This window comes from Larus michahellis, chromosome 5 (genome assembly GCF_964199755.1).
Source record: "Larus michahellis chromosome 5, bLarMic1.1, whole genome shotgun sequence".
NCBI classification, from domain to species: Eukaryota; Metazoa; Chordata; class Aves; order Charadriiformes; family Laridae; genus Larus; species Larus michahellis.
Genome location: NC_133900.1, coordinates 46,861,635 through 46,885,859, shown reverse-complemented (window position 1 = coordinate 46,885,859; position 24,225 = coordinate 46,861,635). Strand labels below are relative to the sequence as shown.

The 24,225-nt window shown below is 52.4% G+C and overlaps 1 protein-coding gene across 2 annotated transcripts; it reads left to right on the top strand.

The window, feature by feature from the left end:
- The first annotated feature begins 380 nt into the window (after positions 1-380).
- CYP26B1 (cytochrome P450 family 26 subfamily B member 1) lies at positions 381-20,874 on the top strand. Of its 2 annotated transcripts, XM_074588969.1 has the most exons (6): positions 381-1,530; positions 3,698-3,922; positions 16,982-17,257; positions 18,406-18,561; positions 19,253-19,534; positions 20,482-20,874. In XM_074588969.1, the coding sequence occupies exons 1-6, from the start codon at positions 1,327-1,329 to the stop codon at positions 20,872-20,874; spliced, it is 1,536 nt and encodes a 511-aa protein (XP_074445070.1). In that variant the 5' UTR covers positions 381-1,326. The 2 variants fall into 2 exon arrangements, with proteins under 2 accessions (XP_074445070.1, XP_074445071.1); XM_074588970.1 differs by lacking the exon at positions 3,698-3,922.
- Positions 20,875-24,225: the final 3,351 nt, after the last annotated feature.

Sequence of the window (24,225 nt, the reverse complement as noted above, 5' to 3'; positions counted from 1 at the left end):
GGATTAAATATTGGGGGGGTTCATCACACGACTGAACATTACAGGGTGGCAGGAGCCACTGCGAGGCGAAAATGTTGGGGGGGAATCATTGCAAGGAGGGCAGGATTAAGGGTTAAATATTGGGGGGGGGGGGGGGAAGATAATTTGGGGAGGGGGAATCCTTTCGGAGGAGGGGGGGAGCCGGGGCTGAGCCGCGCTTGTCTCTCCGCAGGCCGAAGGTACGGACGGCGAAGGAGGAGGAGGAGGAGGAGGAGGAGGAGGATGAGGCCGAGGAGCGCGGCGTGACCGTGCGGCGGGCGGCGGGCCAGGGCTCGCACGCTCCAGCGCCGCGTCCGCCCGGCTCGTCCCGCCTCCCCCGGAGCCCTCTGAAGTGAGGGTGGGTGTGCGGGGGGGAGCAGCCGTGCTGGCGGCCAGCCCAGCCCCGGCTTCCCCGCCTCTATATAAACACACATTTGACTTTCTTTTTTACTCCTATTTAAGATTGAGAGGGGCGAGCAGCCCTTTTTACTGAAGTCTGGTGAAAAGTCTGGGGCTAACAAATAACCAGCATATAGATATATAGATATATTTATAGAGATATATTTATATAGATAGATAGAGATATAAACCGATCCGTCTCGCTCCGTGTGTGTAGATACATATATATAGCTATTTAATTCTTCCATCTCTCCAGGTCGTGGCTGAATTATTTTATGATTTTTTAACATTTTTTAAAATCTCGCTCCTTTTTTTCCCTTTCTTTTTTTTTTTTATTTTTTTTTCCCCTCTGGTGTGTGTGACTTTGCCTTGAAAGAGAGCGAAAGCCAGAGCATCTGCATTTGGACTTTTTGGGGTCTTTTTTTTTCACTCCAGGGTTTTTCTTTTTCATTTTTTTTTTCTCGAGTTTTTGACTACTCCCCCAACCCCTTCTTTTGGGGTCTCTCTTGTTTTTGGGGGTTATTTTTAAAACTTTTCTTTTTACCCCTCTCTTTTTGTGTTGTGTGGGTTGCTTTTTTTTATTTCCCCCTGTGTCACTCTGTCAAGTTTATTCCAAACAAGAACAAAGTTTTCAGAGAGGGACAGAGGAGAAACTGCTTTTTGCCCTTTTCCCCCCCCTCTTTTTTTCCTCCCCCTCCCGCTCCCCCCTTTTTTTTCCTGTTGTTTTTCTAACCTGCCAGCGGAGAGGGGGGCGAGCCCGGCCCCCCCCGCCCCAGGACCCCCCAGGCAGGGTTTAGCGTGCGCTCCGCAATCGCCCTCTTTTCGTGCGTGCGTGTGTGTGGGTGCGAGTGTGGTGCCTGTCAAGGGGCTGTTTCTCTCCCCACCCTCCTCCTCCTCCTTCTTCCAAATATGCTTTTTGCAAGTTTTGATCTCGTCTCGGCACTGGCTACCCTCGCGGCGTGCTTGGTGTCACTGACTTTGCTGCTGGCCGTGTCCCAACAGCTGTGGCAGCTCCGCTGGGCTGCCACCCGCGACAAAACCTGCAAGCTACCAATCCCTAAAGGCTCTATGGGATTCCCTTTAATCGGAGAAACCTTCCACTGGCTCCTGCAGGTAAGGAGGATTCCCTTCCCTTCCCTCCCTGGAAGGTGGGCTGGGACCGGCTTTTTTTTTTTTTTAGGGCTTTTTTTTTCTTCTTTTTTTTTTTTTTTTTTCTTTTCCTTTCGATTGCATCATGCGGGTTCCCGGCGAGCTGGGGAGGTAGCTGGGGCCGGGGGCTGGTGGCGGCTGGCGCGGGGGGGGCGGAACGGAGGGAGCCAGGCCCGGCCGGTCTCGCCCCGGAGCGGCCGCCGCGCTGCGCTCCCCGGCCGGGCGGTGCGGGGTTCCCCCCGGCGGGGGCTGTTCGGGGCCGGAAAGGAGGCTCGGGGTCTCCCCTGCGCTGCCAAAATCTTCTCCCCCTCCCGCCCCCCCCCCGCGCCTAAATACTTGCAAAAAAAATAATTAAGGATAATAAAGCCGGGGGTGAGAGGTAGCCCGGGGGTGCGAGTTAGCCCCGGGGCGAGGGTGGATGTCGCCGGGCACGGCGCGGGGCTCCCCGGGTCGCATCCCCCCGCTCGCCACCCCACGCCCCTGCAATGGGCTCCCCCTGCTCCCCGAGCCGTCCCATCCCCGTCCCCGGGGCTGCTCCCGCCGGGTTCGCAACCCGCCCGGCTCGGGTCCGGTCTTGGGGGAAGCCCGCGGAGGTAATCGGTAGATTAACCCGGGATTAACCTTGCTAAATGTTGAACAGCGGCGGGCGGAGCGGGATCCCCTCGGACCGCGTTGCGAGAGGGTGACTGCCAAAAAAAGAGGGGGGGGGAGAAGAAAAAAAAAAAAAAGAAAAGGGAGGTGGAGAGGAGGCAGGAGGCGGCCGAGGAGTGCCCCGCTGCGGGGGGAGCCGCGGGCCGGGCTGGGGGCACCCCGCGGTTCGCAGCATCCCAGGAGGGAACCCCCGAGGAAAATTAGCCCGAGGGTTTCCCGCTCCCTCCTCGCGGGGCAAAATAGAAATAATAATAAGCAAATGGAAGCCTGGCGAGGATGCTCCCGCCAGCGAAGGTCGCGTTTCATTGACGGGAGCGCTGAGGGGACGGCAGAGCCCGCGGCGGGGCAGGGCAGCCCGGTCCCGGCTGCGAGGGCTGCGGCGTCCCCCGGTTTCCCCCCCCGCCCCCGCCGCCGGGGAAGCCCCGACGTGGGAGCCCGGCGCGGCAGCCCCGCTCCCCGGCCGGCCCCCTCCCCGCCAGCGGCGCCGAAGGGGTTAACCGCACGCTCTCAATAGGGCTTTATTTTTTAAAGAAATTTATCAGATTTTTACAGGGGGACCAGAAAAGGGTTCTCGCTTTTCCACAGGCTCCGTCCAAACAGAGTCCAGGGCTAAAAATACAAAATTTTGTATAAATTGGACTCCATTCGAAACTTCTCCCACATAAAGGTCCTCTTTGTGCTGCCCTGGAAATGGTGTACAAATAACTCTTTATTAATGCCACAAAAAGGACTTTAATTATATTTACGCAGATCAAGAAACAGGGTCACCTGAACATCTGAAATTCACAACCGCGCTTTTGTTTCAAAATAAACACACGCACTCACAACTCTGCGCCGGGGCGCGGAGCTGCGGCGCTCGCAGCTATTCTCCCCGCTCGGGATGGGGTTTTTGGGGGGACATCCCCCCGCCTTCCCCCCTCCCGGCGGCTCCATCCGCCTCCTCGCTGACAAAAGCCCCCGGAGCATGTGGGAAAGTTATTAAACCCTCTCAAATCTGGAGATTTACTTAGGCAAATTGCAGCCTTTCGAGTAAATTCAGCCTGAGCGAAAAAAAAAAAAAAAAAAGAGAAAGGGGAAAAAAAAAAGGTTAAAAAGTGCCAGAGGAGGTAACGGTAGAAGTTAAAAGGAGGAGAGGGAAAGGGGGTGGAGGGCACCGACCCCCGCCGGGGCGGCGGGAGGAGCGGGCACGCCGCCGGCAGCGCCGGGCGCCCCGTCGGTGGGAGCCGGGTTGTGCGGGAGTGGGATGTCGGGGTTACCCCACTCTCCCCCATTTCTGCCCCCTACCCCGGCCGGGTTCACCCCCAAACCTGCAGGCGCCAGGACACCCCCCCTCCGCCCCCCCCCCCGTCTCCCGCCCCGCAAAGCGGCTCCCCGCTGCGCCGTGGGGTGCAAGCTGCGCGGGCGCGTAGAGGCCGTGCGGTAACACAGCCCCCCCCCCCCCACTCGTGTTTTGTCCCCCACCTCCCCCCCCTTCCCGCAGGGCTCCTGCTTCCAGTCTTCGCGGCGGGAGAAGTACGGGAACGTGTTCAAGACGCACTTGCTGGGGCGGCCGCTGGTGCGGGTGACGGGGGCGGAGAACGTGCGGAAGATCTTGATGGGGGAGCACCACCTGGTGAGCACCGAGTGGCCGCGCAGCACCCGCATGCTGCTGGGGCCCAACACCGTGGCCAACTCCATCGGCGACATCCACCGCCACAAGAGGAAGGTGAGGCACCCACGCGAGACGGGGAGGGGGGGGGTGCATGGTGGTGGGGGGGTGCGTGGGGCGGGGGAACCCCCTTCCTTCCCTACCTCCCTCCCTCCTTCCCCTCTCGCCCTCCTCTCCTTTTCCCCCCATCCCTCTCCCCGCGGAGCCCTCGTGCGTGGGAGGTCCCGCGTGCCCCCTCCGTGTCCCCCCCCCCCTCCTCCTCCACGCCGTGTCCCCGCTCGATGCCTTTGAGGAATTTAAAAGGGCGATGGGGAGGAGAGAGGGTGAGCGGGGGGAGAGTGTCACACGCGGGGCTGCCCCGCAGGTCGCTGCTGAGGACGGAGGTGCTGCCCCTCTCCCCGCCCCCCCCCCCCGCCATCAGCGCCCCACCAGCCCCCCGCAACCGGTGTCACGCGTGGCGGGCGCTGCCGTGAGCCGAGCGCCGAGCGCGGTCCCAGAGGCTCTTAAAAGGGCGATGCAACCGGCGGGCACCGCGCGGCGTGGGGCGGAGGGGGGGCAACGAGTGTGGGGGGCAACGAATCGGGGGGCCCCCTCCTATTTCCAGGCTCCGCCGAGAGGTGTCGTGGGCAGACCCCGCGGGGTTTGTGTTTGTTGGGTGGCGGGGGGGAGGTGTGTCTCATGGCGCTGGGTGTTCCATTGGATTTCAGGGAAATTGGGGCACTGATGAGGGTCCTGGGGTGAAGTGCGGGGGGAAAACTGAGCTGGGGGGCGGGGTGGGTGCTGAGACCCTGCGGGGCCTTGCCTCACCTCACCCCCTCGGGGGTCCTGGGGTGAGACCCTCCTTACAGACCTGAGGGCAGGCAGGTAGCGTAGGGCACCCCGGTTTCAGGGGGTGTTGAGCCCAAGCAGATGTAGGGGATCACCCTCATGTCTCCCCATCAGCAAAGGCGGTGGCAAAGGTGACAAGCCTGCGCAGGCTGGCATGGCGGCATGGGTGATGGCTTTCGCTTCCCGTCCTCCCCGGGACAGGCTCTTTCCCAGCTGGGTCGGGGCAGGCAGTGGATTTGAGGTGAAGGTAATGTGTCTGCCCCCCTCTCTGCGGTGCCCAGACATCGTCCCCTGCAAGGGGAGTGTGGTAGCCAGCGCCAAGAGTCTGTCCCAGTCCCTGCCTGAGGCAAGGTCTGCTCTCCTCTCTGCTCCAGCAGGATTTCCTATTTTGGCGTATATATTTCTATAAAATTCCTATCAAACCCAATCCCTCACTCTTTTCTCCTGGGGGAGAAGATGAGAAAACAAACACCCCATGACACCCATTAGTCACATTTTTTAATGTGCTGGCAGCCGAGCCTCAAGTGCTACCACAAGAAACGTGGTGTCAATCCCTACCCGGGACCTGGGAAAACTCGATGTCTGCAATTACACCCCCCTTTGCTTGGGCTACTTCTTTTTTTTCTTAAGGAGGGAGATATTTTTTCCAACCTTGCTGTCAAAGAGAAAGGGCGATAGTTCACGGGGCTCCTTCCATCATGGAACATAATTTGCGGCAGGAGAGGTGCAAGGAAACGGGGAGCAATGCTGTTTCCTCTGGCAGCAGGAGCAAGGCAGCAGCTTTGGCTCCTATTTATTTCCTATTAAGGGAGGTTTTACCAGTGGCAGCTGGTGATTTGAAGGTCTTCTACGCTCCTTTGCTGCTTCTTTTATCTTCTGCACAGCAAGATAATTTTTTGCTACTGAAAAGTGGGTAGCTGAAGGCCTTTGGTTGCAATCGCCTTAATGAAACCGCGGAATTCAGACCTCAGGAACAGATGCTGGGGGAGGCGAGGAGAGCGTGGGTTATGGGAATGGGGTCATGGAAAAGGGAGGCCTGACCTCTGTGGTATCCTGATGGACTTATAATTTGTACCACAGCTCGGATGGGGAGTGCCAGCACCAGCAAGGAGCAATACCAGCAGCACAGAAAGGGGAGAGCCTCTCTCCCTCGGTACTTATACCTGCTTTTCTCACTTTTGTGTTTTTACCTAGTGGGAAAAATGTGTCCCACCCTAAACTGTGAATCCCAATGCTTTCCGATTTTTCTGAGCCCGAAGTCTGGTCTGGATCTCTGTTGTCCCCCTCAAATCCCTTTTGCGTTCCTGATTTTGGCATCAGGTGTGATCCCAAGCTGGCAAGGATCCTAATTCTTGCTTAAGGGATGGCTAAAGCCTCCTGAGAACAGGTACTTTGGCAAAACACTGTCCTGGGATGACCCTTGACAGCCATGTCTGCTCCTGCTCACACACTTTGCCTCTGCTGTGAGCTCTATCATTCCTGAAAGCAAATGCTTTCCCCATATCAGCGGGACTGGGGATGCTACAGTAGCTAATTGTTTTTAAAGCTTTCTCTTTGAGCAGCACGGGTTAGGTACGCCGGCCTCAGCTGTTTCCCTTCCCTTTGAAAGCGGGAGGTTATTCTGACTCCTTCGCTTGGTCTCCTCTCAGTTACTGTTCCCGCGGGGCTGAGCATCTCATGTGTCACGCACCCTTGGGTGCTCCCCGAGCCCGGCTGCCTCCTGAATTGCCTTCTCCCCTACGCAAACCATCCCTCGCCCTGGACTGAGTGAGTTGCGCATGTGGAGATAGGGTGAAACTGCTTCTAAGAGGAAGAAAATAGATCATTTTGTTCTTGGCGAGATTGCGATGACCAGATTAAAGCTATTACCAGGCCAGGTGCCTTCTACCGTCAGAAATTGCCGGCGTCTTTTGAGTTCATTAGCCCTGAGCTTTTGTTGCTGTTAAATGGCGTTGACTTTGAACTCTCCCCACCCTGCTGCTGAGACTGTGAGAGGTCTGAGGTGGAAGCACTTAAAGCTTGTTGTGGAAGCATTTAAACTTGTTCCTTCTCAGTAGAAGTTTTTCTCTCAGGTACCTCTCTCAGGTACCTAGTCCATACCTTTCTCTTGACCCTCTGGGGAACTGAACAAATAATCTGTTGGCAGAAGACTGTGTTTTTCACAGACTTCACCAACTTTCATAGTAAGGATGCTAGTATTAATAGAAATATTAAAAGAATCAGAGCAGTCTGAAAGCTCCATGGAAAAAAAGCAGTAGAATTTCCTGGGAAACCTTTTAAGTTGTTGATAATTCAGTTTAAAGCATTGTGGGGCTTTCTGGAGCAGTAGCTCCATCCACCTCTCAAATTCTGTCTTCTGCCTCAGCTCTGAGCTTGAGCCTTCACTTGCTCTGAAGTGGCTTCTCATTCTCTGGTCTTGCCAGAAATTGTACATGAGGTATAATTTCTCGTGAGGCTGCTTGTGGTGTAGGGTGCTAGTCAACACGACGAAAGGTGGAGGGTGAAACCCCATGCTGTGGGAGTCACCCTCTGCTGTGACTCCAACCATTGGGGGTCATCTCTAGCTCTTGTTCCACCAACCCTTACGTGGTCACCACCTGCGATAAGTCCGCATCATCTTTCTAAAAGCCAGTGGAGTTGCATTTATTTGCAGCAGCAGCAATGGCAGATACTCTTTCATCATTCCCTGGCAATTGAGCCGTGGTCTCCTCTTGATGGGGCAGATTGCCACTGAGACGTGAAGACAAGCTCTAGCAAAGAGCTTTAACCCCAACATGTTCTTGCATGATGTTTCTGGTAGCTTGCCATTGAAATTGGCTGTTTTGCTGGATGCATATTGCAGAGCCTTCCAAAGAGATTTAGCTCTTCAATGTAACTTCAAGATGAGCAAACCACAGCTGTCACTACTGAATCTGCTGTAGGACACTTGGCCCATGGCAGTGATGGGATCAGAGCTGGATCAGACAACTCAGGCTCTGGAGCTCTTATCTCAGGTTTGGTATGTCCTTATCTCAGCTCCTTTTCAGGATCTTGTACAGATTCAATATCCCCTTCCATAAAGCAGATGAATATCCTCTTCTCCATCCCAGAGGCTTTAATCCCCTAGATATTGATAAAGGACTCTGAGATGCACGTGTGAAAGGTGCTCAGGAGGAACAAAGCTGTATTAACAAGCTGGTAGCTATGTCAGCTCTCTGCTTTCTCATCCCGTATTTATTAAAGCTCCCCTGCAGGAAGCTGTCAAAGTTAATATAAAGTGGAGAAAACTTCCCCCTTTTGGGAAATGAACTCTCCAATTATTAGGAAGGGGGTCTCTGGGTATAAAGTCAACTTTGCCCAGGGACGTGACAGCTTGTGGGGTGGGACGGAAGGTGAGAATGGGGCTGGGAGCAGGGCTTGCCTGCGTCAGGGGTATCGCTTTATTGTAGATGTCATCAGCGTTGGCTCTGTCCTTGGCCTGAGATGAAGCTGGTTGATAAGAACAGTTTACAAGTAGTAAACAAAAGCAACCCAAAACTCCTCAACCTCCCTCCTGAGATAAATATCTACTGAGAGGCTGTTACTGCTGTTGGGTCACGGAGTTTATGTGGATGTCAGAGAACCTGGGCCACCCGTGCTGCAGTGAAGGTGACTTGCTTCTCTGTGGTGGCATTTTTGTTTCAAAATCACCTTGCAGGTTACTGGGATGAACAGCCACATTGCTCTTGTGTCTGGCTGAGCATGGACATGTCTTTGCTCTGGCTTTTTGGTGGCAGATCTCTGCCTCTTTCCATCACATGTTGTCCCTTGGGGTCAGACGTGACATCGCAATGGAGGGGAGCTTGTGCTCTCCTACAGTAACTCATGGGGATGGGGTGGTGGGACGGTGCCTGGCTGAGGGTGCTCCTTGCTCCACACTTCTGTCTCTGGTGCTCTCCCCATCCTGTACTTGTTTTGGTGTCAAAGCCACGCCACCGGTGCCGTACCCTGTCCCAGCCTGGCTGTTCACTCAGTCCTTTTCATATCTTACCCTAGATCTGTCCTTGTAGACACCCATTTTTACCTGTGAGCTCCCATTTATACCTGTGAAACCACAGTGAAATCAGTGCAGTCGCTCCAGATTTACCACGTGTTTCTTTTGAAAGTGCCGATCCCTGGGTCAATACGAGCTGTAATGAAGGCAAATCAAATCTGCTCTTAGGCATGGTGATAGTGTGGGCTCTGGTTTTATGGGATGTAAGGCCATTGGAAAGTTGAAGTTCAGCAAACAGAGAGGGAGGCAATCCTGTGCCTCTGCCTGTGAGGGACCCCAGCATCTCGGTGGAGAAGGAAATGGGAACTGGAAATGGCCAGGATGCACGGCCCTTAGGTTTTAGGTCAAGACTGAGCAGTGCCCGAGGCCAGGAAGGAGTTTCCCCATGCAGGATACGTGCTGCCAGCGTGGGTGTGCTACGGTGCACGGGGAAGGTGGGACTCAGACTTTCCTCGGAAGCATCCAGCCTTGGCAGGAGAGCACTGGACTTGCCGGGCCCATGCTCTGTTCCAGCATAGTAATCCCAAAATAGGCACAGCTGGCTTAAAAAAGGAAAAGAAAGAATAAAATAAAAGCAGTCCGTGGGCTGGGTAGACATCCTAGACCCGGAGACTCGAGGAGGAAGCAGACAGTGGTGCAGCGAAACGGCCTGTTTTGTCTCACTGTCCAAAACTACATCATTCATTAACACACCACAATTAATGTTCTGCCTTGGAGGCATACAAGTGTTGAGCTTATTAGCACCAAGTAGAAAGGTCTGAGGCTTTAATATAGTTTGCAAGAGGATTAAGAACACAAAAGGGGCCATAAATTTACAGCCAAATATAAACCAGCTGCTGTGGGCTGGACTGGGGGGGAGGGAGGGAGGGGAGGAGGGAGATGGGGGAGAAGGGCGGGAGGAGGAAGGAGGGATGGGAGGCGGCGGGAATGTACCTTTCATACTGCAAAAATCCCTGACCCAAGTTTTTAAGAGGGTTTTTTAGTTGGTTTTTTTTGTGTGGTTTTTTTTTTTTTTTTCATTTCCACCCAGCCTTGCTGCCCTCCTCTGTGTGACTTGTAAATCCCACGGTGGAAAAGAAACCATCCGAGCCCCCCCCAAATCATATCAATCAGCTTGAGCGGGCTGGATTCCAGCTGCCATCGGCTGGCCCGGCTCCAGCCCCTTCTCAGCATGTCCGTGTCGGGCTATTGCCCCGTGAGCTTTATTTAACCCATGGGCAAAAGCCACTGAAGCCGGAGAAAAGGCTTTCATTGATGGAGGAGGGCTCCCGCTCGCGGTCTTGGGGAAGAATTTGTCAGCTAGGTTGGCTCATTGACTTTAGACCAAATAGTGCTGTCATCTACAGTGGTGTAAATCCAGAGTAATTCCAATGGATTAAAAAAAAAAAGCAAAGCACAGGCACTCCTGGCTGAAAGACAAATTTCATGCGTTTTCATAGCGCCTTCCACCCCAAAATGACCTGCAAGCTCAGACCCTGCTTTGAGAAACTGTGCTGTGTCAGAGCATGGTTCCAGCTCAGGAGCTGTACGGATAACCCTGGGAGCTGAACCTCTCTACCTTTTTGTGTCATCTGGGATGGAAGCTGTTGTCCTGTGAGGCACGGAGAAGATGAAAGCCCTCCTCAGGCTTCAGTGCTCTGTGCTGGGTGGAACTGCAATCTGCAGCCCCATAGCTCTGCATGGGTCCAGGCTCCGCTTTTGGTCAGGAATGGGGGATGCCAAAAGCTAATCCCAGACATGGGAGAGAGCTTTTCAGACTCAGGATCCATCTGACATTGTCTTTGTGTAGCTTTGTTTTTCTACTGCATCATACTCCATCCTTCCAAGCAGCTCAAGCAACCTGCTGAGTTGTGGTTTGTAATATCCCGCTCATCCCCCTGCGGACTGAGTGCTTTGTTTTAGATTAATGATGCTCTCCATTACTTCTCAGGTGGCACTTCTACCACTAAATATATCTCTCTGTCAGTCAGCTTCCTCTTAAACTTTCTTTTCCTTAATTTTGTAGGGTGGCCTTGGGTCATCTCAGCCCTTGTCATCTCCTCCCTGGGTTTAGTTTAAAGCTCAGAAGAGGCCTCTGATAGTTGGCAGGAGCTCATATGTTCAGAAGGAGGGACATCTGCACCATCAGATGTGTGCTCATCCCCATATGATGCACAGAGGTCTTACAAGACTTTACTCAGGATTTTGGTTGCAGAGCTGCTGGAGGGAGTGCTTTTCCAAGCGTCTTCCCCTATTTCTGCCAAGAGACAGATACGTCCTCAGAAAGGTGTATTTATTTCACCTTTGGGATGGAGCAGGCTGCATCATGGGGCGACGGTTTCCCTCTCATGCCCTCTGCCAGCACAGCTGCCCCTTGTGCTCTGCACAGCTCCCAGCCCATGGAGCACTTGGCAGGACCGAGGTCTAAGTGCTCCTGTGGAAGAGCACTTGAGGCTGGTTTCTTTGCGAAGTCCAGCTCTGTCTCTAGGGAGAGTCCATGCTCTGGGTTATTTAAACGCATGGGGTCCCTTCCCTTTGCTCCCCGCTCTGTTCTCCCGGAAGATGCAGGGGATGAGCAAAAAGGGGACTTTTCTTCTAATATTTCTCCTCCATTGGCTCCGCAGCGGTGGGCAGGGCACTGTCCCTGCTGCCTGGGCAAGCTGCTCTCCTCCTCTTTCGCTTTGGGTAAACTCTCATCTCCACACCACAGATCTGGGCTTTAACACTGTGGTCCAAAAACAAATGGGATAGCCCATTCCAGCTCAACCCAGCCTTCTGACGCTGATGAATGGCTGCTCTGACCATGAAGCCTTGTGCCTGGTGGGTTTGCAGGATGCTCCTTCTCCATGGCTCCAGCCAAAGACACCAACCACAGGCAGTGGGTACGTGCCCTGTTAGACATCTTCTTGGCCAGCTGATACCACCTTTCTAATCCCTTCTGGCTGGACCCAGCTCCTGTTTCTTTGCCACACTGTTCTTTGATGTGATATCTTCTTTTTCTTTCCTTCTGTGTGATGGGATCCCCTCCTTGAAAAGTGGTGACAATATGTAAGGAGAATTTTGCTGTTCTCAAATGCACTGGTTTCCTTGTCAATAAATGGGGGGAGGGCGCTTGGAGCAGCAATTCAGAGGTAGTGTAGGCACACAGATGTTGAAAAACCACAATGTGTTTAGGTATCCCATAAAGTGGGCTAAGAAGCCTAAATCCCTGAACGTAGCTGGTTGAATTTTGCTTTTGTTGGCAATGTTTGGGTTTTTTTTGAGACAAATGGCAGCTTTGCAGAGGGGGGTGCTGAGGCAGATGTAGGGTGTCCTGCTTGTTCCCGGCTCTCCCCCCGCCACCCCGTGTGTGCATCACAGCCCCTTTAACCTGATAGCCTGTTAAAGGGTTTTTGGATCAAAAGCGAAGTCTCCCATGCCATGTGGAGGGTTTGTAGGAGAGATGCTCAGACGTGGAGATTTTTGAGACGCTGGGACATGGGGTGCTTGGGCTCATTTTTATTCTGAACTCAAGTGGAAATATGAAATGCTAAACTTTCTCACAACCCTAGATGTTTAAAAAAAAATTAAAGAATTACGGGTATGTGCAACCCTGAAAGGAGCATGTTCATCACAATGTGGCCCAAGGATGCCGAAATGATCTTTACATTTTTTTCACAGCACATTTTTTTGAGAATCATTCAGATTTCAATAAAACTGCCTTTCACAAAGGCACTCCATTTCTTTTCTTCACTTGGGCTGAGTTTGGAGACTCCACCTACTGTAACCAGACTCCCTTTGGAGACAAGTCACAGCATTCGTGGGGCTCTTGCACTTCTTCCTGGGAGAGGCTGCTGCCTTCAGGTCCCCTGAGACACCCGTGCTCCTCACCTGCACTCTGCGTGCAGCACTGTGCTTTGATAAGCAAACCCAGCGTTGCTCATTTTGGGTAGTTGGGAGCTGAAACTCTTGGCTTTTCCCTCTCAATTGGCCTGGATTGCTCCCATGATGGAGCATGGCAGAAGACGCTGAAGTGGTCCATGTGCGCCATTTTCCAATTATGGCACGGGGAGAAAAGGCATCAGCTCTTTGCTATGTGCCTGTGAAAGGCAAAGCCCTTTAAAAATAGATGGCAGAATGTCAGGGCAGCGGTGGGGTTTTGTGGAGGCCCTCTTCTCTTTGCAGTGCCTTGCATAGTCTTCACAACTTCTTTGCTGTGTTTTCTCTTTGCTTGTGCTCCTGATGCCAGGGCAGCCTCTTGCCCATAAGCCTTCTCATCCCGCTCCAAAAATATCATGGTTTACAAGCCCACTGGAGCATGGCAGTGGGCTCTATGTCTGGCAGCCCCATGTCTGATGCCAGAGAGAGGCAGACATCCATTATAATGTGGCGACAGGACAGGGTTGGGACAAACACCGCCTGACCTTTGAAACGTAGAAGAAACAGTACGTCTCCAGGTTGAGACGCCGCTTTGGATGCTTCCTGGCACGTCCTGCCGGCCAAGCTGCTGGTGGGTGCCAAATTGGTTCGTGAAAACATCTCCATGCTAATCACGCCTTCGTTTGGTCGGGCCAACAGCTCTGGCTGGCGCGGGCTGGATGAGACGCAGGTGTCTGATCCCAAAACATAAGTTTTCCTCCTGGAGGGGAGGCAGGAAAAGCTCCATTCCCTCTTTGCCATGCTGATGTGCCGGGTGGGAGCAGGGGACCTGCAGATCACGGATGGCAAAAGGCGAGGGCTGAAGCTGGTGTTTGGAGCTGGCACCAAGGGATGGTAGCACAATGAAAAGCATTGTCCCTGATGAATCCTCTCCACCCCAGCCGCTAAATGAAGTCTTTGCTACGCATGAAAATGCTGTGGGTTGAAGCTCAGGGCTCTTCTCTTGAATGCCCTCTCCTCTTCGGTGTGGTTTAAGGACAGGGCTAGGGTATTCTCCAGCCAGGACTGGGGGAAGTTCGTTGTCACACGGAGCTGGACCTCTCCAGGAGATGCTGGAGCTGAGACACCGGGAATGAATTTTCTGCCTTAGGAAGACCATAAATCTTTAAATATCCTGTTTCCACTATGAGACACACTCAGAAGTTTCCAGCCAGGCTCGCTGGGTGGTGGTGTCTCCCTCGGTGCAGGGTGAGTGCATGTGTGCAGGTGTGAATGAATGCCCCTGGATGGAGCAAATCCCCAGCCTTGGCTCTTTTAGGACATACCAAAATGTGAAAAAAATGGGGGCTCTTTCCAGCACCCCCCAAAAATCCTGGCCACTGCCCCGGCACTGCTGCCAAGGCCACCCGACCGGACCCCCACCACGGCTGGGCTATTGCATCTCGGTGTAGGCAGAGCTGGGCACCCCCTTAGAGCTGGTTTTGCCTCTTGGCAGCTCTGGAGCAACTTTTTTTGCACTGATGCTCCTTGGCTTTGCCTGGTCTTGCTCCGGCGAGTGGCTGAGACATTCGGCTCGTCTTCACTAGAGGGCGCAGGAATTTTAGGCTAGAAACGTGCGGAGGTTTGTCGGGGAAAGTTGGCTGCCTTTTCCTCCTTTTTAATCAACTGGAAAGATGCAGGGTTGAACTGGAGGTGACTGGAAGGGGATCCAGACTTGTGTCTGGCTGGGGAAGGATCCGCTGACATCTGGGATTAGGCGGCGTGGAGCACAGCGGCGGCGAGTGGACGGGACGTTGCAGTGAGCCAGCAGCGTGGCCAGGGCTCGCAATGTCGGTCAGCCCCATGGCTGTGAACTGCAGGCTGTGGCAGATGGAGGGTGCAGACGGCTGGGGCTGTAGGAGCCTGGTAGCTCAACTCAAAAAAGGGTGGACAACTCAAAAAAGTGTGAAAAAAAAAAGAAAAGAATCCTCCTGAGTCCAGTGCTAAATGCTCCCTCTTTTTCAGGCTGGGCAGGTGGTGTGTTGACCTTCATAAAGGCTCAGTCTTGCCTTCCTGAGGGTCCCCTCGCTGCACATTACTCCTTGGGACAGGCACTCTCCTCTTCAGGGTCTGGCTTTGTCTGCGGGGTGTGGATCCGGCCCTGAGCTGGTTCTCTTCACCACAGCAGCAGTTTTGCACAGTGGGACCAAAGGCATTTCTTGGGCTGCTGAGCTTTTTGCAGGGTGCAGGGCGTCCCCAAGCACTTTGTTTTGTTGGAGATGCTGGGCAGAACTTGGGGAGGATGGGGTTTGCCCCAGGTTGGGAGCCACCTCCATCAGGATGGTGGCTTCAAGCCTTCGCACTCCTTAAGCAAAGGCTGTCTCCTTATTGGCTCTGCTTTCAGCTGGAGAAACTGAGTCACGATAAGGATTTGGGGAGAGCGGGGTGATTCACTGGGAGCCTCTGTCCTTATCCCAGGCCCCTTATCATGGATGAAGGGCAGATGCGAGCCAGATGGGGAGACATTGGTGTCCCTTTGCTGGCCCCACTCAGGAGGTCCTGTCCCATCCCTGTCGAGCAGCTCGTGGCTGCCAGCTCTCCTTCAGCCAGGACTGCATCAAAGCCTGATGTCCTGCTCATGGCCACCAGGAACTGGCCCTTTCCCAGCTCCCTTCATATTTTCTCCAGGCAGCTGAGGCACTCAGCTTTAGCACCTCCAGCTTTTCTTTTATGAGTGGCTGCTTTTTCACCCCGTCACACAGGCAGGTCTGCCTGAGCATCGCTGCCCTTTCCAGGCTTAAAAATAGCTTTTGAAGCATGGAAAGGCAGCAGAAAGCAGCAGCTGCACCATCTCGTGCCCTCACAGTGATCTTGCTGTGGCCCCGCTGTTCATTCATTCACTCTTCCCCGCCGTTCATTCATGCCTCCGCTCTGCATAGCCATCCGGGGATGGCTGTCTGTCTGCAGGCAGATCTGTCTGTTGTTCTGCTTGCATTTTCCTCTCCCAGCCCTCCTCCTGCCATCCCATTTGCACGCTAGTATTTCCACGAGGAACCTCTGAGCTCTGCCCCACTGTGTATCATGTGATGAGTTTTACTCGGGGCTCAGCCTGAGTGCAGCTTGTTATGAAGCAGCTCTTGTCGAGCCTCCTGCCCAGGGCTGCGAGGGGACAGAGGTGTTATTTCACCAAACAAACTCCCAGCAAATGATGTGCATTAGCAATGAGGGGTCGCAGCCAGGAAAATGTTACCTTTCCCTTTGAGTGCTGACTGCGAAGGAAATTCTCACATTTACAGCTCCAGTGAGTCCGGGGCTCATGGAAAGAGGGGGCGGCTTTGACTTCTCTCCTCTTGTTGGTTTGATAACTTTGCAGCCCCCCCACCGTGCATTGAGCCCCCCGGGAACTGGCCACCGGTGGAGGCTGCACAGGCTTGCAGCTCCTGCCTTGAGAGCCTGTTTTAATTTGGTTTTCCCGGAGGCCTGGCATGCGGCGGTGCGTGTGTGCACGCCGCCCCATGTGTGTGTGTGGAGGTTAATAAAAAATAAACAAACAGCACTTTTTCCTCCGGTACACTCTGGGAGGGATGCGGCGGGGATGCCGAATGAAAGCATGTGCTGTGGGCCGCGTCGGGGAGGGCTGAAGGGACATTCCTGGCATTGCTGAGCTCCTCGTGCAACGCAAGGGCCCTGGCCCAAATTGGAGTAAGGAGCCCTTAGCATCGGGGACTTGGGGAGGCCCACTCCCGCACAGTGTTTACTCGCAGAGCTTAAATTAATACTGTCTGCTGACATCAGTTTTTTCGCCCGGTTTCCCAAGGAAATGAGCCGTGTGTGATTGCAGCCTCTGCATACGTGTGCGCCTCTCTTCCCCACTTGAACCTCTGTCTAAGTTCAGCCAGATTTCACATAGATCCTAAACGCCTCAAAAATAATTATTTTACTTAATTTTTTACATATATTAAAAAAGGGTGGTTGATATGCAGGAGAAACTGCAACAGCTTCCCATTGAGAGAAAAGCTTGCCTGTGTCTGCGTGTGTGCGCAACCGTAATGTTAGACACTAGAGAATTCCCATGGAAGAGATGTATTAGTGGCATCCAAACCTGGGGCTGAATGTAACTGTGAGCCATGAGACGTGGAGCTGTGGGAAAGCTGGCTCCATCCGTCCTGCCACGTGTGGGGTGAAGCGTTACCTCCTGTCTCTCTTTTGCATTGTGTTATGGCCCGTCATTTGTGATGGTTGTGGCAGGGATCACCCTGCGGAAGATCTGTTAGCTGATATTTCTCCATTGACCTTTTTTGGCAGCGATTTTAGAAATTGGTGATGCCGGATGATGATGAGTCTTCTGCTAAGTGGGCCTGTGATGTCCATTTTCATGGACAGGAGCTAGTTACTAGAGAACGCAAAGAGGAGGGGACTGTTGGGACTGTGTAGAAATCTCTGCTCACTCTGTTTTGTAGGTTTTCTCCAAAATCTTCAGCCATGAGGCACTGGAGAGCTATCTCCCCAAGATCCAGGTGGTGATCAAAGACACCCTTCGGGCCTGGAGCAGCAGCCCTGAGTCCATCAATGTCTACCACGAGACCCAGAAGCTCACCTTCCGCATGGCCATCCGTGTCCTGCTGGGCTTCCGCATCCCTGATGAGGAGCTCAACCATCTCTTCGATGTCTACCAGCAGTTCGTGGAGAATGTTTTCTCCTTGCCTGTGGATCTGCCCTTCAGCGGCTACAGGAGGGTAAGAGATTTGGGATGAGTCTTCCCCCAGCCTATAACACCAAATTATTGGGATTAATGGGGCGGTGGCTAATACCCATCTCTACAGGTTCTTGGTGGGATTTCTTCTCACCTTCTGACCTCTAGAAGCAGGTCCATTTTGGGGGTACAAAATCTTGTTTCGGTAGAGTGGAGAGGGAGATCCATTCATATGTTTTTAGAGTGCTAGGAACCATGCAGTTTGATGCTAGAGAGAACATAGTCAGGATTTGCCCTGATTTAATGGGTATTTTTTCCTCTCTTGTAACTGGCAGGTTTGCTGTATTTTTTTGTTTGTGGGATCCTTCTTCTGTTAATTCCCTCCTGTCCCCAGGGAAAAATACATCAGTGGACGTTCTAATTTCATGAACTGTTCTCATTTTTCAATGAATGATGCACACCAAAAACGTAATAAAAAAACACAGGCAAAAATTTGTATTTTTTTCATGGGGAATTTTGGTAGCAGAAATTCAGGAGTCTAAAATTTATTTTTGTGATTCTCACTGCAAATTTTGTTACTGTTATTTCACCACATGAATGAGCCCAACCATTTGCAGCCCTGGAGCATTTGCAGCAGCAGGTTAGCCCAGTGCAGCCGCACTCAGATAGGAATTACTTTACTGAGACCAGGTGATAAAATTGCTCGGGAAGCCCATTATGCTCCCAGGAAGAGGATCCTTTCAGATTAATTGACTTTCCTTTGAGAGACGATTTTCCCAGGGACTGCCGTACATCCCAGGGTGAGCCGGAGGCCTGTGAACTGGTGCGGTACTGGGGCTCCCACATCAGACCTATCATTTACATGTAGGTGCTGATTACTCTTGCCTGTAATCTCACCCGCTCGGGGCTTGTTCCTGCTGCCCAGGGAACAACTTCATCATCTTTGTGCTTCTCTTTGAGCATCTGCAATTGCAGTCGTATTACTTAGACATGTCCTGAGCACGTCTCCAGCTCCTGAGGACGCTGCGCTGGGGATAGTGGTGCTGGAATGGTATGGAATGGAATAGAATAGAATAGAACAGAACAGAACGGAATATTTCAGTATGAAGGGATTTACAATGATCGTCTAGTCCAACTGCTAGCCCAACTAGCATTGTGTCCTGCATGATCTGTTGGCTTACTGCTCCACAGGGCATCCGGGCACGCGAGACGCTGCAGAAGGGGTTGGAGAAAGCCATCCAGGAGAAACTGCAGAACACACAGGGCAAGGACTACGCCGATGCGCTGGACATCCTGATAGAGAGCGGCAAAGAGCATGGCAAGGAGCTAACCATGCAGGAGCTGAAGGTAAAGATCTTCCCCATGGTCACTTTATCCTTGCTGTGCTCAGGGCAAGGGCTCCCCAAAGAGCAAAGCGTGAGATAGTGTAAGTAGGATTTTTTGTGGCAGACCTGAGATGGTCAGTGAGAGCTGGGAGACCACAGTGCGTTGTTGGAGCTGCGGGTGAATCCTGGTCTGGTGGACTATGGTGCCAACAAGCCAGTTGCTTTCTTATGGGCCATGTTTATTTGCAGATCATGCTCAATCTTTTCTAAAAAGCATTTCCAGGGAATATCAAAAGACTGTACAAGTTCGCTGACGCTTGCAGCCTTAATCAGCTTTACCACTTGACCCATCCACCTTATGGTGCCTTCTTTGCAGGGCAAATGAGCCCTTGTCAGGTTGTTATCTGCAGCAGGGTCATGGCATAACTTGTCCTTCATATGCTATCAAGAGCCATCCTCAGGGCTTTTTTTCCAGCCTGTCTGGCCCTCAGTATCCTCCAAGGCTCTGCGGCAAGCTCCCCAGGGTGCGCATCCAGGACCTGTGCCTGCACAAGGAGAGACCTTGCGGTTAGACATGACCAGGCTGAAGAGTTGTTGGGGAAAAAAAGTGCCCCATGGCAGCCTGTGTGCCTGTCCCTTGATGTGCCATGGCTGCTGGTCTGTCTATCTGCCCATCCCTCGTGTCTTACCCTGGCTTCCCTCTTGTCTTTCAGGATGGCACCCTAGAGCTCATCTTCGCTGCCTACGCCACCACCGCCAGCGCCAGCACCTCTCTGATCATGCAGCTCCTCAAACACCCCCGGGTCCTGGAGAAGCTGCGAGAGGAGCTGCGCAGCAAGGGCATCCTCCACAATGGCTGCATCTGTGAGGGCTCCCTCCGGCTCGACAACATCAACAGCCTCCACTACCTGGACTGTGTCATCAAGGAGGTGCTTCGCCTCTTCACCCCCATCTCCGGGGGGTACCGGACGGTGCTGCAAACCTTCGAGCTGGACGTGAGTATTGCCATCTCCTCAGGGTGCGGCTGCACTGTGAGCTCCCCAAAACAGCCTTGTGTGTCTTGTTGCAAAGCTTGCTTAAGCCTGGCTTAGATGAGACCCTAGGGAGGACAAATTAGGTCCTGCTGGTGATGGGAGCTGGAATTGCTCTGGATTCAGAGGAGGGTGATGGGATCTGGCCCACGGCAGGGAAGGGATGCATTCGAGCTGTCAAAGAGGAGACAGGCGTGGTGCTTCAAAGAGCAACTCGTGACGATGTTTGACGCCAAAAATTAAACTGGGGTGTGACAAGGGAAAGGTTTACTGCAAAGGGCATCTCTAGGCTGCTGGATGACAGGCAGATTACTCACCACAATGGCTGGAATTTCCTACTAGCAAAACAAAATCTTGAGACCTGGCTTGTCACTGTAAATCCTACTAATGTAATGATTTGAGTCGGAAACCTTTTAAAGTGCTCAGGGGATGATAAATCCGCTTCGTTTCTCATCGCCCAGGCCCTGACATGTGCGTTGGGTGTGTGGGGCTGGCAGATGGCGGGGTGTGAGCAAAACCATGGGATGCTCTGGGGAGGGCTAGCTGGCACGTGGGGCACGGCACGGGCGCGAGAAGAGCTGCTTCTATTTCCCTGGCGGCAGTCAAGCACCGCGGGGTTCCTGGTAGGCGACTCCTGCCAGCGACCGCAAAGCAAACAAATAGCAATGGATCATCCGGCGGGTCCCTGGGATAGAAGCAGGAATAAACCCAGGATACCCATCTCCCTGCCTTGTGCACTGTTCTCTCTGATTTTCTTTTAAATCTGCATCATGCTTGAGTAATAAACCCAAAGAAAATGGGAAAAAGCAGACAAAGTGAAATGGCTTTACCTCATCCTCCCGCTCCCTCTCTCTTTGCAGTAGGGTTGACTCACTCTGGTTTTCTCTCCACCCTTTCCCTCTTCTCTGCAGGGTTTCCAAATCCCCAAAGGCTGGAGTGTCATGTACAGCATCCGGGACACCCACGACACCGCCCCCGTCTTCAAGGACGTGGATGTCTTCGATCCTGACCGCTTCGGGCAGGGTCGAAGCGAAGACAAGGACGGCAGGTTCCACTACCTCCCCTTCGGAGGAGGCGTACGGACCTGTCTGGGCAAGCACCTGGCCAAGCTTTTCCTCAAGGCACTGGCCATCGAGTTGGCCAGCACCAGCCGCTTCGAGCTCGCCACCAGGACTTTTCCCAAAATCACCCTGGTGCCCGTGGTCCACCCAGTTGACGGACTCAAGGTCAAATTTTTCGGACTGGATTCCAACCAGAACGAGATCCTGACAGGGACAGATGCCATGCTGGGGGCGACGGTGTAAAGCCCATGGTGGCGGCGCGAGGGACGGGCGGCCGGGGGACGGAGGGGTGGGGTGGGGACAAGGGGACGAACAGGAGGGGAGGAGAGAGGGATGAGAAGCTTCTCCATGACGCTCGCTTCGCGGAGCCTCTGGGTCGGGACTGCTTTCTCCACTGGTGAAGCTGCCAAAACTGTTTTGCTCTATCTGCGGGGTGTTGAGAAGGTTGGGGTGTCGTCATGCGTCTTGTTTCATTTGAAAGGAGGAAGGAGTTGCAAAGCCCGAGTCGAGCTGGGATGTCTGACCATACACAGTATCTAAATATTATAAATATATATATATATATATAAAAAAATATCTATAAAACACTTCTGCTGCGAGGAGGAGCACTGCAAAGGCCCGACTGCAGGAAAGGCTTTGGAAATCAGCTGGTGATCAGAGGTCTGGTGTCCCGGGGCGGCTCTCGGGTGGCCTCTGATCTTTTTTTTTTAACAGTGTTAAATTAGCTGGTGATAACAGTGTTTTGTTTTTTGTTGTTGGGTTTTGGGATTTTTTTTTTGTTCATTTGTTTGGTTGTGTTTTTGGTTTTGGGGCGTTGGAGGCTTTCCTGGGTGAGGGGGAGGCAAGCGATGCCTGTTCCCATTCCCATTCCTTCTCCCGCTGGGGCAGGCTGGGGAGGGGGAGCTGCCGTTTCACCTCTGCTGCGGGACTGAAAAACCCTGTGGTATCTTGTCCAGGGCCGAACAGACGGTGAGACGTCCCTCCGAGGCCTCAGACAAGTGCGTATTTGCATTTTGCAAAATGCAGTTTGCGTTTGGGGCTCTGGGGTGGGGGGGTGCCCTTTTTTTCTCGTTGAGTTTCCTGCTGCTGCTACACAGCCTGTGTGCACCCATTCCCCCGCCGCAGCCCCTCACTTTCCCGTGCAAAGGCACCTGTTTTGGGGGCATTTTGGTGCCTTTGCTCTCCTTCAAGGTGCAGGCACCAGCCTCCGAACTGCATAGCCCTGCCGACCCACCACAGCTCTCCAGGCACCGGGGGGCTGAGCAAAGCCGCCCGCTCAGAGCTGCTCATTTCAGTGCACCCTCTTTCATGGGAGGCATTTGCATTAAAGGTGATCTCTATAAATAAGCCAACGTACGCATTGTTTGTCTCGTGATTGGGTTTTGTTTGGTGATGGGAGAACTTGGCAGGAAGGAGACTGAGCGATGGTTTCCTGGCAAGCTATCCACCCCGTTCCACCACTAAGCTGGGAGAGGGGCCCTGCCAAAAGCTTCTCCAGCACAAACAAGCAGCCACCAAGGTATCTTGCATTCAATTTGCTGGGTGGGCCTATTTTTTTTGTTTGTTTTGTTTTTGCATGCAAGAGGCTTCTGGGTTGAGTGTGCGATGGGTGGGTTGTGTTGAAAGTGGACATTGCCTCGCACATGGGTGCAGAGCAAAAGCTTCCTGAGCACCCCGGCAGGCATTTGGTTCAGACCAGAGCCAAGTAGCAGGTTGGGAGATCCCTCTCTGACTTGAGACATCTCTGCCCAGCCCCACTCCTCTCCCATCTCCTTCTCTTCGAGGTGGAAAGAACAAGACAAGGACCATGGCCGAGACCTCTCCTAACCGTGATGGGAAAAGATCTCATGCTTGGGTGGTCAGCTTGGCTTTCTGCTTTAAAGGTGTCCAGATAAGTCAGAGGGGTTGAAATAAGAAAGGCTAAGGGGCAGATGTGGCTTACCAGGTTGCTTTGCAGGTTGTGCTTTTGACGAGTGGGTGCCTCTTTGGAAGGTCGAAGGAAGTGTGAAGCAAGCGATGGTGATGGCTGCCTTTGCCAGCCCATCGTCTGGTGGGGGCAAGGAGGAGGGAGGCAGTTTTTTAGCCAGGGGAAGCACTTGAGGTTGGATTGCCGTCAGCCAAGCTGCCAGAAACCCCCCAGGATCATCCCGGCGGATGGTCTCCACTCATGCCAGGGTTCACAGCTTGATTTTCAGGTTGATTTAACCTGAAATAAAACTCCCAATCTGCTAGGAGATGCCATTCAAATCCAGACCTTGCCTTCTGGTTGGTAAACAACGTGCCAAACCCAAAAGCAAGGTCTCAGGAGCCTTTAATTACGTGTACCACGTCCCTGAAGCAGAGGTTCACCTAGTTTGACAGCTTGGAAATTTTGAGTGACACAATGCTAGCTCAGGCACTGTTGAGATTTCAGGTATTTTCCTTGGCCCTGATGGAGAGACAACTTCCCTGGTGACAAAAGGAGCTTAATCACAATCAAAATCTCAAAGGGCAAAGGAGAACATGGAGCTGAGCGCGGTGGGAAGGGGTGAGTCTCCCAGGGGCAAACATTTGGGTAAAGGTAAGTGGCACGTGAGGGTGTCCACAACCTTTGTGGGTGATAAGCCCTTGTAGGACATGGGGACAGGGGCAGGAGGTGGATGATCTGCAGGGGGGAGCTGCAGGGTGAAAACCCATCAGAGACCCACCGCCAGGGTGCTCTCCAGGAGCCTGCATTTCCCTCTGAGACTTCTCAGGGGAATAAAACTGCTCGGGGGAGAGGAGGCTGAAAAAGGGGAGAGATGGAGAGGGGAACAGACAACAAAGTTAAAAGGTCTGGTTAAAGCTCACAGGTGGCTTCGCGCCACACTTTGGCGAGCAAAAGCTCTTGGGCAGACTTTTCTGAAAGGGCTCGGTCCCACTTGTGCTTACAGGAAATCAGTGAAGGGTTTTGATGAAATTTTTATTTTAACTTCCAATGTCATTACAAAGTGAAAACCAAACATGCTTTTGAGTGAGTGGTTGATTGGAGAGCAGTAATGTAAGATGCATACATCCATTATATATATATGCTTACATCATGTGTATATATAATGTTTGTGTGTGTGAGTAGTTAATCTAGGCATAAGTAAGTCATGCTTTTGTTTTTCCATTCCTAACTAATATAACTTGACTAAAAAAGTTGCTGCAGTGGGTTTGCAGAATAAAGCACTTTGAATCTCAGAATTGTTTGTTGTTTTTTTTTCTTAGCACAGTCCAATTTGCTATAATATTATTTTATACACAAATTTTTTTTGTCTGTCTTTATAAACTATTATAAGTACTATTTTTGTTATAATTCAAAATAGATATTTAGTATAAAGTTTTGCTGTTAAATATTTGTTATTTAGTAAAATATGATTTTTTTTCTCTTTATTGTAAACATTGTCTGGAAAAATATTAATATGTTTTATCACAGTTGTTTTTAATATTAAAAAAAAAGAAAAAAGCACTTGTGGGGTTTTTCGTTATGAAATTGGTGCCGTGTGAACATGTGTTTCAGTCATGTGGTTTATAATATGTATATAATATTATGTGTTGCATATTAAAATGAATGTTGTGTATTTTGTGATCTTA

What these genes read in the sequence shown, in the direction of transcription:
- CYP26B1 (XM_074588969.1), top strand. Translation starts at nt 1,327, where the DNA reads ATGCTTTTTGCAAGTTTTGATCTCGTCTCGGCACTGGCTACCCTCGCG. An exon ending in TCCACCGCCACAAGAGGAAG is followed by an intron (nt 3,923 to 16,981) that starts GTGAGGCACCCA and finishes TCTGTTTTGTAG; the next exon opens with GTTTTCTCCAAAATCTTCAG. An exon ending in TAACCATGCAGGAGCTGAAG is followed by an intron (nt 18,562 to 19,252) that starts GTAAAGATCTTC and finishes CTTGTCTTTCAG; the next exon opens with GATGGCACCCTAGAGCTCAT.